Raw genomic sequence first — 16,446 nt, forward strand, 5'->3', positions numbered from 1 at the left:
CCATGAGCGTCTCTCTTCTCTTCAGTGTGACTACTAAAAGCAAAAAATGTGTTTTTTCTAATTTTATTCATATACCTTCAACTATTTTCACATTTTAACGCGTTTCAAATAATTAATTTACATCTTAATGCTCATAATAAAATTAGCTTTTACAAAACACTGGCCAAAATTTTACATTGGATTGTAGAACCAATAAAAAATAAATAAGAAAACTAATGCATGTCTTTTATTAAAACTTTTGTAGTTTATTTTACCTGAATAATTTCTTTAAAGTGACCCCCACTGTGCCTAAAGCACAAAGTGTTCAACCAGTGTGTGCTTCCCGTAATCACATATGCGTTTGAAACATGGACCCTAAGTAAAAGAGAGATCCATAAACTTAGAGTAGCACAACGTGGTATGGAGAGGTGCATGCTGGGCATAACACTAAAGAACAAAAATAGGAATTAGTGGATAAGGAAGCAGACAAGGGTTTGCGATGTAATAGAGTTCATTGAAAGCCTCAAATGGAGATGTGCTGGACACATATCTCGAAGAAGAGACAATCGTTGGACAAATCTAGTCATCCAGTGGTATACAAGAGGTACAAAATGTCCGCGAGGTAGACCTAGAGGCCGCTGGATCAATGAAATGAAATGATAAAGTTCTGCGGAAGTACGTGGCAGCGCAACGCACAGGACCGAGAGAAGTGGAAGCAGCTTGAAGAGGCTTTCATCCAGCAGTAGATAGATTCAGGCTGATGATGATGATGATGACATAATTTGAAAATACCTACATCAGAAACATACTTATTATTAGAAGAAACATGACATCATAGGACTATAGCCTATATCCATAAGATTTCGGCCAGCGTGCTTTAAAAATACTAGCCACCTGCATTCTACCTAATCACAATGAAATTAGTAATCATTTTATAGTAGGCATGCAACTGAACCGGTTTAGGTACAATCCGTTAAACAAAAAAATAGTTTCTTCCATAATATTACAAGACATAAAACTTCCATAAAAAATTACTGGTTATCTTTAAAGTTATGGGTAAAATTTAATTAAAATTTGAAATTCATGAATATAAGATTTTCATTTCAACTATAATGAAAAAATTAACACATTACATTGATTTCAATTTTAATCATTTATACTGAACTTACTTACGTAAACAAGCTATTTTAATACAATAATATGACCAGAGGCTGTTTGCGAAACGCTCTGTAAATTGCCAATTTTAGTCTCGAGTTAATAAGTTCTTCAAACGAAATTTTCTTTGCTTCTCGTATAGACCTTGAAGGCGGTCAACAAACGACGATTTTATCACAGTCGTGTCAATAACCTTTCAATGAATTGGATCGTTTTAATATTAAGCCAATTATTTTGCATTGACAAATCTGTCACTTGGAACATAAAATAGGATTAAGAATACAATTATTAGCCATTAGTCCATTTTAGACCATTATAGGAGTACAGCTCACTATTTGAACACATATAATTTTGAAAACACTTTTGAGAAAATATTTATTATAACCAATAGAAAAAATCTTTTTGAAAGAAGTAAGATATCCGCATATTTTGTTCTATTGGTTATAATATATTTTTTCAGAAGTGTTTTCAAAAGTATGTATGTTCATTAATTAGAATGTTACATTCTTAAATCTTGTGAATTATTGGTTGAATAAAATAATAGTTAATTTAAAATTATTAGCAAGTTCAAGTAAGTTACAACAAAAAATCTTGAAGTGGTCCGTGACGTCGGTTAGTAGTTAAAGTAATACCTACATTGATTTAAAATACAAAAGTCGATCGCCAATAAGTAGCTTAATTTGGAAAGCGCATCAGTGAGTATTAAAAGCCATTCATTAAAATTTGTCGTAATTAAGTATGACTCCTTTAGCATTGTGGTCAATGTGCGTCCCACCGATAGCCGCCTTGTGTATAGAATAGACCCACTGGAGTCTTCAATTATATCATTAATTTATTTATTTAGGAAAACAAAACGTCGTGGACATAACAAATTACTTTCACAACATGAGATTTACATTATAAATATTACTCTCACAAGAGAGAAGAAAAAAAAACATAAACAATTTTATACGATAAAATAAACTTTCAAAAACAAAATGACATCATTGAAAACGTCTATGTCTTTGGGGAGTGCATTTACTAGTCTTGCACCCCTCGCTTATGGTGCCTGATAGGCTTGACTCGAGGAAACAGTTCTGACCCAGAATAGGTCATGGCCATGTGTATATGTCTGAAGTATAGAAGAAGATTTTCATCAATGTCTTTTAGGTGGTTCCAAAATTTTACAACGTTTTTATTAGCTCGTATTCTTATTTGTCCGTTGGTTGTTTATCCAGTACAAATCTTGCAATCGATTTTTAACTAACTTCCCGACTAACTAGACATTTGAAACATTCATAATATATCAGAACACGATGCCAATGTATTTTTTTTATCCATCTTTAAGTATAATTGAATTCATTTTCAGTTAATTCTGTTTTGTACGAAAAGTTATTTCGGAAGGAATCTGTAATCTACTCCACTATTATTGGTTGCTAGGAGGTGGTCCTAGCAACTAAATTATATATATATAAGAGCGTTACTCTGGAAATCTTCTATATTTTTTTGTTTTTTATTTACTTCATAGTAAGTACAAGTTTGAGCATATTGAGCATGATAATTCAACAGAGAATTTAAAAACGTTGTATATAAAAAGTTCTTTTTATCTTATAATTATTTGATCTAAGCATATAATTATTGTGGAACAATTTTTCCTTGAATTATGCCCAGATACGATTTCTCTATATAATATTTATATCAACAATAATATTATATTGCTTTCTCTCGTTCGGCGCCGCTCTGTCTATGTGTAATTTTCTGTCAAAATTAAATATAAAACCACGCTTTAAAGTGTTTAAAGTGTAACTTTTAAGTTTATAGTGAATATATCGGCTTTTTAATGTGACTCGTATTAGAAATAATAAAACTGTAGTTAAAAGTGCAGAACAAAGTCTACTTAAGGGCTGTGGAGAAATTGGGGGTAAATTTGGAAAGCCAGCTAATAAGGTAACGACAGGCAATCCTGAATGGCCGCGGATGTTAATTGGCAATTTGGCTGCAGTGCCGAAGTCACTCGGTCACCTAATTAAAATTACTTCAACTACTGCCGGTTCGGCTATACTAAGCGAACAATGTCCGGAATTTTCGTCTCGACTTATTTAAAACACGGGTAGCGGCGGTTCGCTTTAAGGTCCATTCAGATGTCTCAGTGCCAGATCAGTAGTCGACCAGTGATTTAATTCTATGAAATCTGACAATGACGTTGATAAGACGAAAATCAACAATCTTATGGCGGGTTATGACGGAGAGGGTTAAAAAATATTATTAAAAAATTAAAGTTATAATCGATTATTATTTAGCTATGCCATTATTATTAGAATTAACATGCAATCTACTTAAAATTTTCCATTAAAAAAGATAGAATTTTACACCAGATTCGCTTGAAAATCAACATGCTGACCTTACGTACATCACATTATCATGACCAATATAACAATAATTACTAGACAAAAAGAACTTTTTATATACAACGTTTTTAAATTTTCTGTTGAATCATATAAACTTGACTTGACTAGCTTAAACGATCAAAAAAAATTGTACTTGATAGAAATAATACTGAAATGTCATTTTGACATTCATATTGATTGCCATAGTAACACACGTATATATTAATAATTTAGTTGCTAGGACTCCAGCTAGCAACCAATAATGGTGTCGAAATAACTTTTCATACAAAACAGAATTAACTGAAAATGAATTCAATTATACTTAAAGATGGATAAAAAAAATGCATTGGCATCGTGTTCTGATATATTATGAATGTTTCAAATGTCTAGTTAGTCGGGAAGTTAGTTAAAAATCGATTGCAAGATTTGTACTGGATATACAACCACCGGACAAATAAGAATACGAGCTAATAAAAACTTTGTAATAAAAATCTACACGTACCAACGATAACTAATTGCTAATAGGGATACTGAAAGGACACTGCGTTGTGTACATTGACTTTATGTTTGAAATGGCTTGAGCGGTGTTTAATGGGCGAGTCGCCACCAATTGATCACCGCAATATTCAAGTAAGACACTTCAACTAAGCCATCACGCTCTCCTCTTCTCAATAAAGACACAATTTCCTTTCACGCTGTGCAACTTTCCCGAACAGGTATATACCGTGATATTTAAACGGGCATTTTAAACCGGCATACCTGTTATAAATTCTGTCGGCTGTAGGTATCTTATGTAGTCTAGTAACGGTCGGTCGATATACTTAGGTAACCATGTAAATTTTCTTTTAACCGAATTTTAAATAAAAATGATAGACCTAATAATTTTGTAAAAACAGTGAGTCACCGAGTCACAAATCCTCTCTTGACTTTTTCTATAAATTACATGAAATTTTCTTGTAAATTTGATTATTTATCATAGTGGTGAAGGGTGGAGGTAGGCTGTTAAGATCCAACATAAATAGTGCACACTAAACTTTATCAGTCAAAAGTATCTATTTTTATTGAACAAAGGCTATATTGTATAGATAGAGTTTGATAGTTTTTAAGTTTCAATTAATCCAAGCTATATAGTAGATAACAGTCAAAAAATATTTGTTTATCTATAAAATATCTAAAACATTCAATTAAACCATACATAATGCTAGATTTTATTTTATATCGATTTATCGATTATGGTTTGGGAAATAGAGCTTAATGAATTAACTAATCAGCACCATCTGCAAATTGTATTCTTAGTTAAATAAAAACAAATAAGTAAAAAGTTAAAGTTTAGTCTGCACTATTTAGTCTGCCCACGGTGGCCGCGCGGCATAAGCGTTGGACTACAAAGCCGTGGGTCCCAGGTTCGAATCCTGGGTCTGGCAAGTACAAAAATTGTTTTTCAATTTGTGTGTGTCCAGGGTATGGACCTAATAGGTTGAGCAAGTGGCTGACATCCATTTCTCGTAAAAAACAAAATCTGTCAATACAAACCTCCACTCTGTGGAGGCCCATATGATCCTATCAGGATCGGACATGGTCGGAAATGCACTATTTATGTCGAATCTTAACAGCCTACCTCCACCCATTACCACTGATAGATTTATATGCAAAAATAGTCTCACATAAATCCGTGTTTCAAATCTTGGCTGATTTAATGTGTTACAATAAAATAAAACAGTAGAAAGAAACTGAACAGAGATGCAAATTTTTTTATGTGAGAAATCGACAATGCTTGGAATATTTATGAGATAATTATTTTAAAGATCAGTTTAGTATAGTACTATATAATAATATAGTATATAGTAATATATATTTTTTTTCGTCAATGGAAAAGGTTGTCCGTCGAATATCTTGAATAATTATTAGGCAACTAATTTATTACATTAAATTGATAACACATAACAAGTAATTTCAAAGCAGTACACCATTATAATTCCATAACATAGTTAATATACGTAGGAAATCAAATAATACAAAATTTAAAAAATATATATTATTTATCACCATCTCCACCCAATATACTACAAAAGTCACTCGTCATAATTATAAAAATGTCTTGCGTTCAACATTTTGTCTATTTAATCTAAAATACGCACTTATTTTATTTTTAAATGAATTTTATATCGTTAGTATGGGTATATATTTTTAGGACAGTAGTGTACTTATACCCCGCTTCTGAATTATTGTCAATCGACAGTAGGGATTTTTTCGGTCTGCGCCTGCGCAGTAGAACGATAGTGGCGAACCTGCCGGCAAAAAAAAACGAATCACTTATACTCATTTTGAAGTTAACTGATTTTCACCACCTGTTAAGGCTATACCTCAGCTGAGGCATGGTCTAAAAAGATCGTGACTAGGCGATGCGCGGATTATACAAATGACGCGAGCCGAACGAAATATAATTTGTCATAAAAATCCAACATGCGTCCATTTAATATTATGTTTATTGTTATATTACTAATAATAATAGTATATTCATTGACATGTTTTCTTTTTCAAGTACATGCGGAACGTTTTTTAGTCATCTTTACATGATTTAAGAATATATTCCTCCGACGCCATCACAAAATAAATTTACGTGCTCACAGGTCGACTATCGCTCTCAGAATGGCAACGCGACCGAAATTACGTCTCACATACTGTTGAAAATTATTTGCCGGCTCACTTATGTACGCTCTTAAATAGTACCATAAAATAACTATATAGCGTCTCGCTTACTCTTGAAGAATAAGCTTGGAGAGACAGTCAGCACTTTTACGTGTAAACAGTTATTTTCACGATAGTTTAAAATACGCACTATTGCTGCTAATAAATCCATACACGTGTACATGCGCTATTAGTAATAGAAGTGAAACAATATCAAACACCCAAGTTTTGAGAAAATCGTATAGGTATATATTATTATTTTATATATTATTTATATATTGTGACCTCACCGGAGCCCCCTGGTGAAAGACCAGCTCTTTACGCACTGGACCACGAAAGCTATCATTATGTCATATTAGTGAATTCATTAATAATAATATTATTACCAAATTATTTAAGTCCTGTTAAGTATAACTTTACTATCTATGTGTAGAAAAAAAAAATTTTTGCGAACCTACCCGTTGTTTTCTTTCATCAAATATAGATACTCTTCGCCACTGTTACGTAGTGAATAAGGATCATTATTCGTTGTCATTATTTTAAACATCTAATATCGTGTTGTATAGTGTAAAAGGTATACCCAACACCCTCTAATAATATATATAGGGATGAAATCCATCATAGAAATAAATTATTGATATAAAAGCATCTTATTTATATTCACTGTTTTAACAAGAAATGTAGGAAAATTTGGAAGCCTTTGAGAGCGAAATATACATGACTTTGACACCGTATAAATTACCATAGATATAAGAAAATATGCGTGCGTATTTTTTTATCCAGACGAACATAATATAGGTACACAAAATTCGCACGTAGGTTACATTTACATCTAGAATGTGTTCGTATTTACTTTTTTCCAGTGTAAATTTAATATATATAATATAAATGTCAGTCTTCGACAGAAATTATCATTAGGTCGTACGCGATATGTCTCAAAGCTTTAAAAATATATTTTTAAATAAAAACCTTTTCTATTTATATTGTGGAGAAATGAAATGACCACGCCATGTTAAATGAAGAAATTCACTCATCATAATAATATTATAAGAGACAGTAGAGGGCAAAAGTAGTAGTAGAAAAAACGCATTTTATGATATAAAGTCACAGTTTTTTTACATGTTTTCTATAAATTTGTTCATTATTAAAAATTCACATGTGAAGCAATGTTGTCTATTATATATTATATTACCAGTGGCGTGTCATTCATATATTATACAGTAGATGCGACTCATCCCTTAATCATTCCTAGATATTAATATTATGAAATATGCATAGATAATGAAACCGTTAAAATAATCAAATCATAATATTAATACTAGCATCATATTATACAATATCACTACTTATGTTGCTGTGATAGGTGCAATATTTGTATGAATAAAATCAGTCGGTAATTAGTTTTTAAATTATACACACCCTCCACATAAATTTCAGATACATATATACCACTGACGTGCGGTGACTTTTGCGTGTGGGCATTCTACTTGAAAAATAGATTATAGTAAATAAATAATAACCAATATCTTTTTATATGTTATCTATTTAAGATTTTATTACTAATTTGATCATAGGGAGCAACCCCATATGGCTGATGGAAGTAGTTTGGTGTGATTTAATGTGTAGTGGTAGTCTTTCGGTATTCTAAACATTTTCCATAAAATTCATATAATGTCAGCGATAACAATTAATCAAGCTCCTCAAGCAATGTATAAACTATAGAATCATCGGAAACAGTATAGTTTACTACAAAATATAATAAAACTGCACAATAAATCCATAAATTATGGGAATGCTCCGTATCTACAGTATCTGTGGGCCGCACATCACTTATAGATATCCTATTCAAGTATAGAATAGTTTTATATGTGCTAAACAGATGTGGTGATAGTTAACATTACTTGTAATTAAGAGCATGTCCGATCTCAAAAGTCACAACATGCCACTGGTATATAATATTCGCTACCTGAAACAACAGTGAGATAAAGTGATAAAGTCAATTAATTTTGAGATACCGTCGCTATAGGATTGGTTTATCGAATATCCGTTTTTGTCAAAATCGACCTTTTAATGCAGAATGTTTTTTTGTATCTAATTGGACCAGAACCATCATTTTCTTAAAATTACTTTGTAATGGTAATGCATACATCATTCATATGCTGTAAAAACAAGAATTAAAATATCTCCATGTATTTAAATATAGGATTATGAAATTTGTTTTTCGTCTCCTGAACATTTGGTCTATTCGACAAACCAATCCTATAGCGACGATACGTATGCCAATCGATTGCTGCAAGCTATACGTACATAATAAATCACCGAGTTTTTTTAATGTAATAAGTACCCAATTTAAAATAGAAATACCAATGTTGCATTTATTAAAAAATGTCTTTTAACTTCGAAGCAACAGTGGAATAACTGATATATTAAATAAACATAATATAGTTTGATTTGAATGAAACAATCCCAGTGTTGCCTTCACGTAGCAATATCATGTATATTAAATTTTTTAAAGTGTGTAATACATGGAATCAAGATTTTATGTGCTCAAAAATATTTCATAAAATAAAACTATTCAAAGAAATCGACCATGTCTAGGAAAAAGGGCGTAACCCACACAGAACAAATTTCACAGGAGAGCCAAAAAAGTTTTTTGAATGATTTTGGTTTAATATTAATAAAAAAAATAGGCATATACATTAGGTGCATGATGATTGATGATTAGGTGTAATATCTTTTCGATCTACTAATAATTAAAGTAGTTATTACAGAAAATCATTAAAATTGAGGGTAAAAGCTTTTTTTCCTTAAATTAACACTTAATTAAAGCTCAATTAAAATCTGAATTTAGATAATAAATCGGCATTTGCGGCTTACTTCCTTTTTACAGGACATTGTTAATATCTAATAAAAGCACTTTTCGAAAAATCGAGGGTTACGCCCTTTTTTCTAAACTCAGTTGAAATGCTTTAATGATAGGTATCAGGGGAAGGGCTCAAGTTTTTTTTTGCTGTACTCTTCGATTGATAGTGATCTCATTACACTGTTACGTAACATAGTTACAAAAAATCTTGATAATACTATCTTGCAACATATTGCATTACAATGTAATTTAATCTAACGCAAAACGAAAGATAAATAAAATAACGTTATACGTGCTGCGAGTACGTCTTTATATTGCTTTCCTCGTGCGCTGCAGACGTTCTTTTAATTTTTAATATCGAGTGAACTTTGCGAATTGCAGAAACTAATATAGAATCTTAATTAAATGCCGCAAACGGCGGTGTAACTTTGGAGGAAATATAATTTCGAATTCCTTTCATCCGACCAGACGTTTATATTTTGTATCCCCTTAATAAGGCACAAAGCGGCGACGAAACGTCAGACTTATATTAAGCAATAACAGCGAACGTTAAAAAACGTAGCTACATCCCATCCCGATAAGTATTACATCGTACATTAATTATATTCGTAATACTACAAAGATTGGGTGAATATTCAAAATATCTTCTGCATTTTTTAGAGTTTAGACCATTCGAAACGTCTCATCATCATCATTTATTTCATTACAACCCTTGGTGGGTCTTGGCCTCCATCCTGGACGATCCAGAGCCGTCACTCTCCAATTGTTTTAACCGAGCATTTTTAAATCTCCCGTGGCACAGTCCAGCGGGTCTATTCTATATAAAAGGCGAATATCGACCGCTAACGTGCTAACATGATAATGTGTTAGTATTTGTTACATACATTATATATTGAAATATTATAATTGTAATTGTAGGTATTTTTTAATCAGTTAATCAGTCGAAACTGTCTCTCTCTCGCTCTCTCTCTATCGCTCATGCTCTAAATTTTAGCACAGGCAGGAGGCATGCCGTTAAAATATAGCATTTATTACAACAATTAATACCGGCTAATTATAATTGTTACAATACGTGTTAATAATTTGATACAAACATACCCTAGTTAGCGGTTTTAGCGGACGAAAGCAGCCTTTTGTATAGAATAGACCCGCAGGTCTTCTCTTGCTATCGGGGGTTGCGTACATAGCCCGCCTCGCCGGTATGTCGTCCGGTATTCTATGCACGTGACCGATCCAGCGTAGTCTCTGAATTTGCATATTCCGCGTGATCTTTTCGCCATAAAGTACACAAGTACACGCCATAAAGTAACAATATACCTTGACCTCCAAATGCCACCCTCTTGAACAGCCCCAAAGATTTTTCTCAAAACGTCTACAATACCAAAATGTCTTGTCTGAAATAAAATTGTGTTGTAATAAACTATTTCTTTTATTCAACGAATAAGACACAAGAATTGAAAATGTAACATTCAATATACTGAATATACATAATTTGAAAACATCTCATGCATATACACACCAGAAAAAATCATTTTGCAGAAGAAAAAAAAAAAAAAATTTTCTACAAAATGATTTTTTCTCGTATATGCATGAGATGTTTTCAAATTATGTATATAAAATTGTGTTATTAATAGAATCACATTTTCATAATTTATATTTTTAGATTACACTAAGTGGGTATTCGCGAACGGTGGAGGTAGGCTGTTAGATCCGACGTGAATAGTGCACACTAAGCTTTGTCAGTCAAACGTATTTGTTTTCATTGAACTTAGGCAATATGTGGATAGTGTTTTTTAGTTTTTAAAATTGAAATAAACCCTGTCAAATCCAAGCCATAGTAGATAATAGTAAAAAAATATTCATTTATCTATATACTTACTATCTAAAATTTTACCATTAAACCATACTTACATAATTTTAGATATTTTATAGATAGAAGAATATTTTAGATTTTTTGTGTCCCGGAATAAGGCATAGCCTTCCCAATCAGACCCCTCCACTCTACCGGGTCTTTCACTCTCCTTCTCTCATCGATTACTCTCAGTCGCTCGCAAGCCTTTTACTAGGCCACCATGACACAGAATTCGCACTCAGTTTTCCTTCTGGTCTGTTAAACGTGAGGCGCTTTCTCGACGCTTGATCATTTATATGTGTCCATCGCAGGCGTTTTGATTCATCTCACAATCTCAGACTCATCAATGATTTTTTGAGCTAATGGTTGTAGCAACCTCACCAGACGTCGTTAACACAAATCGGATGAAAGATTTCTAACAAGATACGTTCTTGTGAGACTTGTTTATACTGAAACTATTGTCCGACAACAAGAAATCGGCGATAACAGGAAGTCGCTGTAGTTGCATGTAGAAGACTTCTCAGTGACATACCTGCCATGGCGGCAACGCGTGCTAGAGGCGTGTTTAAAATATATTGTATTGGTTTTCCTTTTAGATGCGACTCCTTTTCTTGCTGGTAATAAACCAAAAGTTTACTAATAATAATTTTAACATCACTTCTGATCTTTTTAGACATGTTTTTATTATAAAATTTATTCAAATTACGTAAATTGATAGATCTGTACACGTAACGTGAGCGTAAAATGAAATGATAAATTTCTAATTTTTTCTCATTTGAAAACGGAAGTGCGATTAATTACACTGGAAGTGATTGTAATAATTATGGATCAAGTCCAATTTTCATAAGATAAGACAGATTTCTATATTTTTTCCGCAAAAATGGCAATACTAGTATTGATAAGACATCAAATTGAATGTAAATCATGTCCATTTTGACAGTTCCTTCAGCAGTATAAAGAAATATTTGCTAACATTAATTTTCTAATATTAATAAAGCCTGATTATACTTTATGTTTCGACTATTTATTTAAATTGATCCATATACTATGAAAACAAAATAGTAGGTATATTATACAGTGAAAACATTCCTGAATTTTATAAAAGGAGTTTTAACTTTAGGTTCAAATATCTCAGGATCTGGACTTGATCCATAATTATTGTGAACTACCCAATTCACAGTTTTAACACGTGGACAAGAAGTTTTTGTTTGACAATACTGACAGTTAATGTCCACCTCTCGAAACCAGCATCGTACAGATCTCAATAATGTTTTATATAGACGAAATTTCGTATTCTTACACGGCATTTACTATTTTGATATCAATTCAGATAAACAATTAAATTATTATGTACCTCTATTATATTAATATTAATAATTTTTTCTTTTTTATTTGAATTTCGAACAGTTCCACCAAACATCGATGATTCGTTGAGTTCGAGTGACGTCATCGTGCGAGAGGGAGCGAACGTGACCCTGTCGTGTCGAGCCAACGGGTCCCCAAAGCCCACCGTCAAGTGGAAGCGAGATGACAATGCGAAAATTGCCATTAACAAAGGCTATTCAGGTACCTATTATACTTCACATATTAAAAGATACCGCATTACTTATTAATATTATTATTTAGTGATTATTAATAATATATTGTGCTCTCTTTCTATCTCCCTTACTTTCTTCAAGCAATAAAACATAAATATATATTTTATATACATAATAGCAATGGTGTATATCCTCACCTTACTATTAAGACCTCGTAAGTCCAATATTATGGAAAAATGAAGTTTTTTCGACAACTTTAAAAAATATATTTTAAATCATATCAAAATCTTGGTTATCTAGTCTAGACTAGTATGCCGTCCATCTATCGACAAATTTTGAAAACTCGTAGGTCTTGTGGTTTCAGACATGGAATTAAAACCTCGTAGTTCACAACCAGTGTTAGCCGATTCATCGATTAAGCGTCAATTACATTGAGCTTCTTTACGAGCTGTTTGTTGGCGAATTTATAATCTGCCAGTAAAGTCGCCCAGTATAATCATCAATAAGCTAACAAGCAGGTTGTAAACACTCTACCAAGAAAAGTTGAAAGCCGGTCAACTTTACACGCTACACGCCGGCGTGTGGGCCTACTGCGTCTGCGCAGTAGAGCGCATTAGCAACCTCCCGGTAAAAAAACGAACTACGTTCTGTCAAAATAGTCGCTGGCTTGTGGCTTCTCAGCGAATGGAAAGTTTTGTGTGTAATCATCGAATCGCAGTAGCTGAATCGCCCGCTTTTAAATTCGCCAACAAACAGCTCGTAAAGAAGCTCAATGTAATTGACGCTTTAGAGAGGTGTTTAAAATATTGTTTTTATTATGTTTTTTCCTTCCTCAACATTCTTATCAGACAGACTTACGAGGTTTTAATAGTAAATAGACGATATATTATAATATAAGTATCCCTACGTAATATGATTGAAGATATATGCTTGGGATATTTCTGGATTAAGATAACTAATACTGTATATAGTCATTTATTTTCAAACAGGATCCCCGAGAATTCACAGAACTTGAAAATAAGTTATTTAATTAGCCACATTTTTTATCTTATTATTATGATTAGCCATCAGATTTTAAAAATATATTGCATTAACATTCATTGTGTTAGTTTCATTCATTCAAATGGATAATATCTAGGATTATTAGATTACAATCTAAATTTGAGTGGAATAAAATAATTTAGCATTTTGAATAAGTACCTACTCAGCTTGATTAGATATTCACATGATTAAAATATTAAACAAATATACAGATTACTAATATAAAATAATGATAAAATATATAAAATATATTTATTTTTAATCTGTGTCAGTCAGATAAGTATTTACACATATTTTAGAAAATATATCAAGGGTTTCTCTATCCTTAATACATTTTTTTGAAAAATTCTCAGTTTGTAAACCTTGATTCAAATTGAAACTTACTACATAGATACCGTCAAAAAATAAATTGTGTGTATTAAATAAAATAAACTATTTTTCTTATTCGACGAATAATTCACATAATTTGAGAATCTAACATTATCGAATAAATATCATTCATATTTCAAAAAGATGTTTCCTATTAAGTAGGTATATGTCTGAGATGTTTTCAAATTATGTATGTTTAATAAATTACTGATTAATCCGATTGTTTCCAGTGTTAGAATGGGAGGGTGAGAGTGTGGAGATGGCGCGGATCTCTCGACTTGATATGGGCGCCTATCTCTGCATCGCCAGCAATGGAGTTCCACCAACTGTATCCAAGAGGATCAAAGTCAGCGTTGACTGTGAGTTTATAAGATAAATATCAAACACATTTCTAAATTGGTGCTACTTCTATTTTATAAATATATATCTTTTGAAATCTCTGCTACAATCTGTATCAATTTATATACATACATATTATAATTCTAGGCAGAGCATATGAGCCTCAACAACGTGGTTATAATAATATTAAGAGAATTATTTTTAATTTAATAATAGCTTTAGACCTTTTTCTCAATCCATTGGGTTATTGGTTTTGTGATGTGTCTTAATACAGATTTTAAAAACAACTTGTGAGTTTTCGAGATACGGAACTCCAACCCGGAAGCGTGATGTTTAGAGGTAAACATTCTACAAATCCTAAACCACATGTGCTAACTAAAAATATAGAGTTAAACTAAAAAAAGTTAAAAGATCATAGTATTATTATATTATCGGTGCATAGTATATATGAGAATTCAAGTATGCACCAATTCTACATTTTATATTATTCCCAGTTAAAATTTGTTGATATTTTGGTATACTAAGTGCTCCACTAAACAACGCTATATAAAATATAAAATAATCTGAGAGTGAAGTAAATATAATTGATTTCACAAAAAATGAAAATATAATTAATATTAAATTCTACAGGTTTTTTTAAAAGGTTTGTCGATAGCTATTTCGGTTGTAACACTATTATCAAGACTATTCAGATAGGCCGTTTGCCTTTGCTTAAAAACTATACGTGTATAGATAGAGACAAAATACATTTTCTTATTCGTTCCAGCAATATTATGAATAAATTTTGAAAATTTCGATATCCATTTTAAAAAACCCACTTAGGGTTTTCAAAGTATTAATAATATTACAATTAATAATAATGTAAAAATTCATAATATTGCTGGAACGAATAAGAAAATGTATTCTGTCTCTATCTATACACGTATAGTATTTAAGCAAAGGCAAACGGCCTATCTGAATAGTCTTGATAATGGTGTTACAACCGAAATAGCTATCGACAAACCTTTTAAAAAAACCTGTAGAATTTAATATTAATTATTTTTTCGTTTCTTGTAAAATGGAATTCTACCAAGTAAATGCTAACTCAATTAATAATTGATTTCCATTTTGTACCATGAAAAAAATCACTCAATGTTAGTAAAATAATAAGTATTTATATTTTCTCAGAATATCAATAGTTATCTATATAGATCTCTCTATATAAGATTTACCTATAGACAGAAACATATTAGTTTCCCTAACGCAACATGGCTTAACCGCTTCGTGAGAAAATTTAAAAGGGGGCCTCCGAAGAGTTGAAACCTGTCACTCAGATATTAAATTATATTTAAATTTGAAAAAAGATGCATAAGTATTGCCCAAAGTATACCAAAATCCCTGAATAAAAGTAGGGGTTCTAATAACTCCCGATTAGATGTAAAAACTTTAATTATATAGGTAGATACGAACAGTGAACAAAACAAAAAATGCGCTTTCTTTGTAAATTTGTATCTTTGATATCGATTTCTTTTCAATTAACTTGTAGGCATTTAGTTAGTTATGTACAAATACATTTATAAATACTAAACAATTAACATAGATAATAAAAAAAATTGCATGCATTGATTTATTTGGAAAATTAAAATTATATTGTTATTTTTTTAACGTAGAGGCTTCAAAATCAGGCCTCTATGTCACTGCCTATAAAAGCTTTAAAATCAGAATTTGTTATCATGGACGTAGATTTAAAATAAGCATAATATTTATTTATAAATGCGTTGTAGTGAATCAAAATATTACCTATTCATAATTCCAAAATAGGACCTACCTGTTGAAAAACGTTTTTAGAAACAAATTAAATAATTTTACTACAGGGATATATTATTAATTTTTGTATTAAAATGTTGACTGGTATATTTTAAAACAATTTATAATATCAATAGTTCCTAATATACAAAATGTTAAAATCTATCGTCTCTATTCTGGCAGAACACACTAACTGGAGAATACTAGTTTTGAGTAATTTGACTTTGAAGTTGTTAAAATGTCTGGTCTATCATGTGAGTTTATTAAATAATCGTAAAAAGGATGACTTTAAAATAAAGACTGTTTATTTATAACAAGGTTTCCAGACGGTAAAGTTTGAAATAAGGAACATTTTGGTATAACTAACTCAATATATCATTTTTTCGAATTAGTGTCTTCTGCCAGAACAGTGACGATATTTTCGGAAATCATACTGCCCTGATACTTTTTTTACAACGTTTTTCTTAGGTC

At 31.4% G+C, this 16,446-nt stretch overlaps 1 protein-coding gene across 1 annotated transcript in view; it reads left to right on the top strand.

The window, feature by feature from the left end:
* LOC147072566 (neurotrimin-like) overlaps positions 1-16,446 on the top strand; it is a 427,935-nt gene that overhangs the window by 378,033 nt on the left and 33,456 nt on the right. Inside the window, exons 4-5 of the mRNA XM_085946968.1 lie at positions 12,311-12,469; positions 14,082-14,210. Coding sequence (XP_085803094.1) covers positions 12,311-12,469; positions 14,082-14,210 — 288 coding nt within the window. The remainder of the gene's footprint in view (positions 1-12,310; positions 12,470-14,081; positions 14,211-16,446) is intronic.

Source organism: Rhyacophila brunnea, unplaced genomic scaffold, assembly GCF_057557595.1.
Source record: "Rhyacophila brunnea isolate RB1 unplaced genomic scaffold, BYU_Rbru_1.0 scaffold_2, whole genome shotgun sequence".
NCBI classification, from domain to species: Eukaryota; Metazoa; Arthropoda; class Insecta; order Trichoptera; family Rhyacophilidae; genus Rhyacophila; species Rhyacophila brunnea.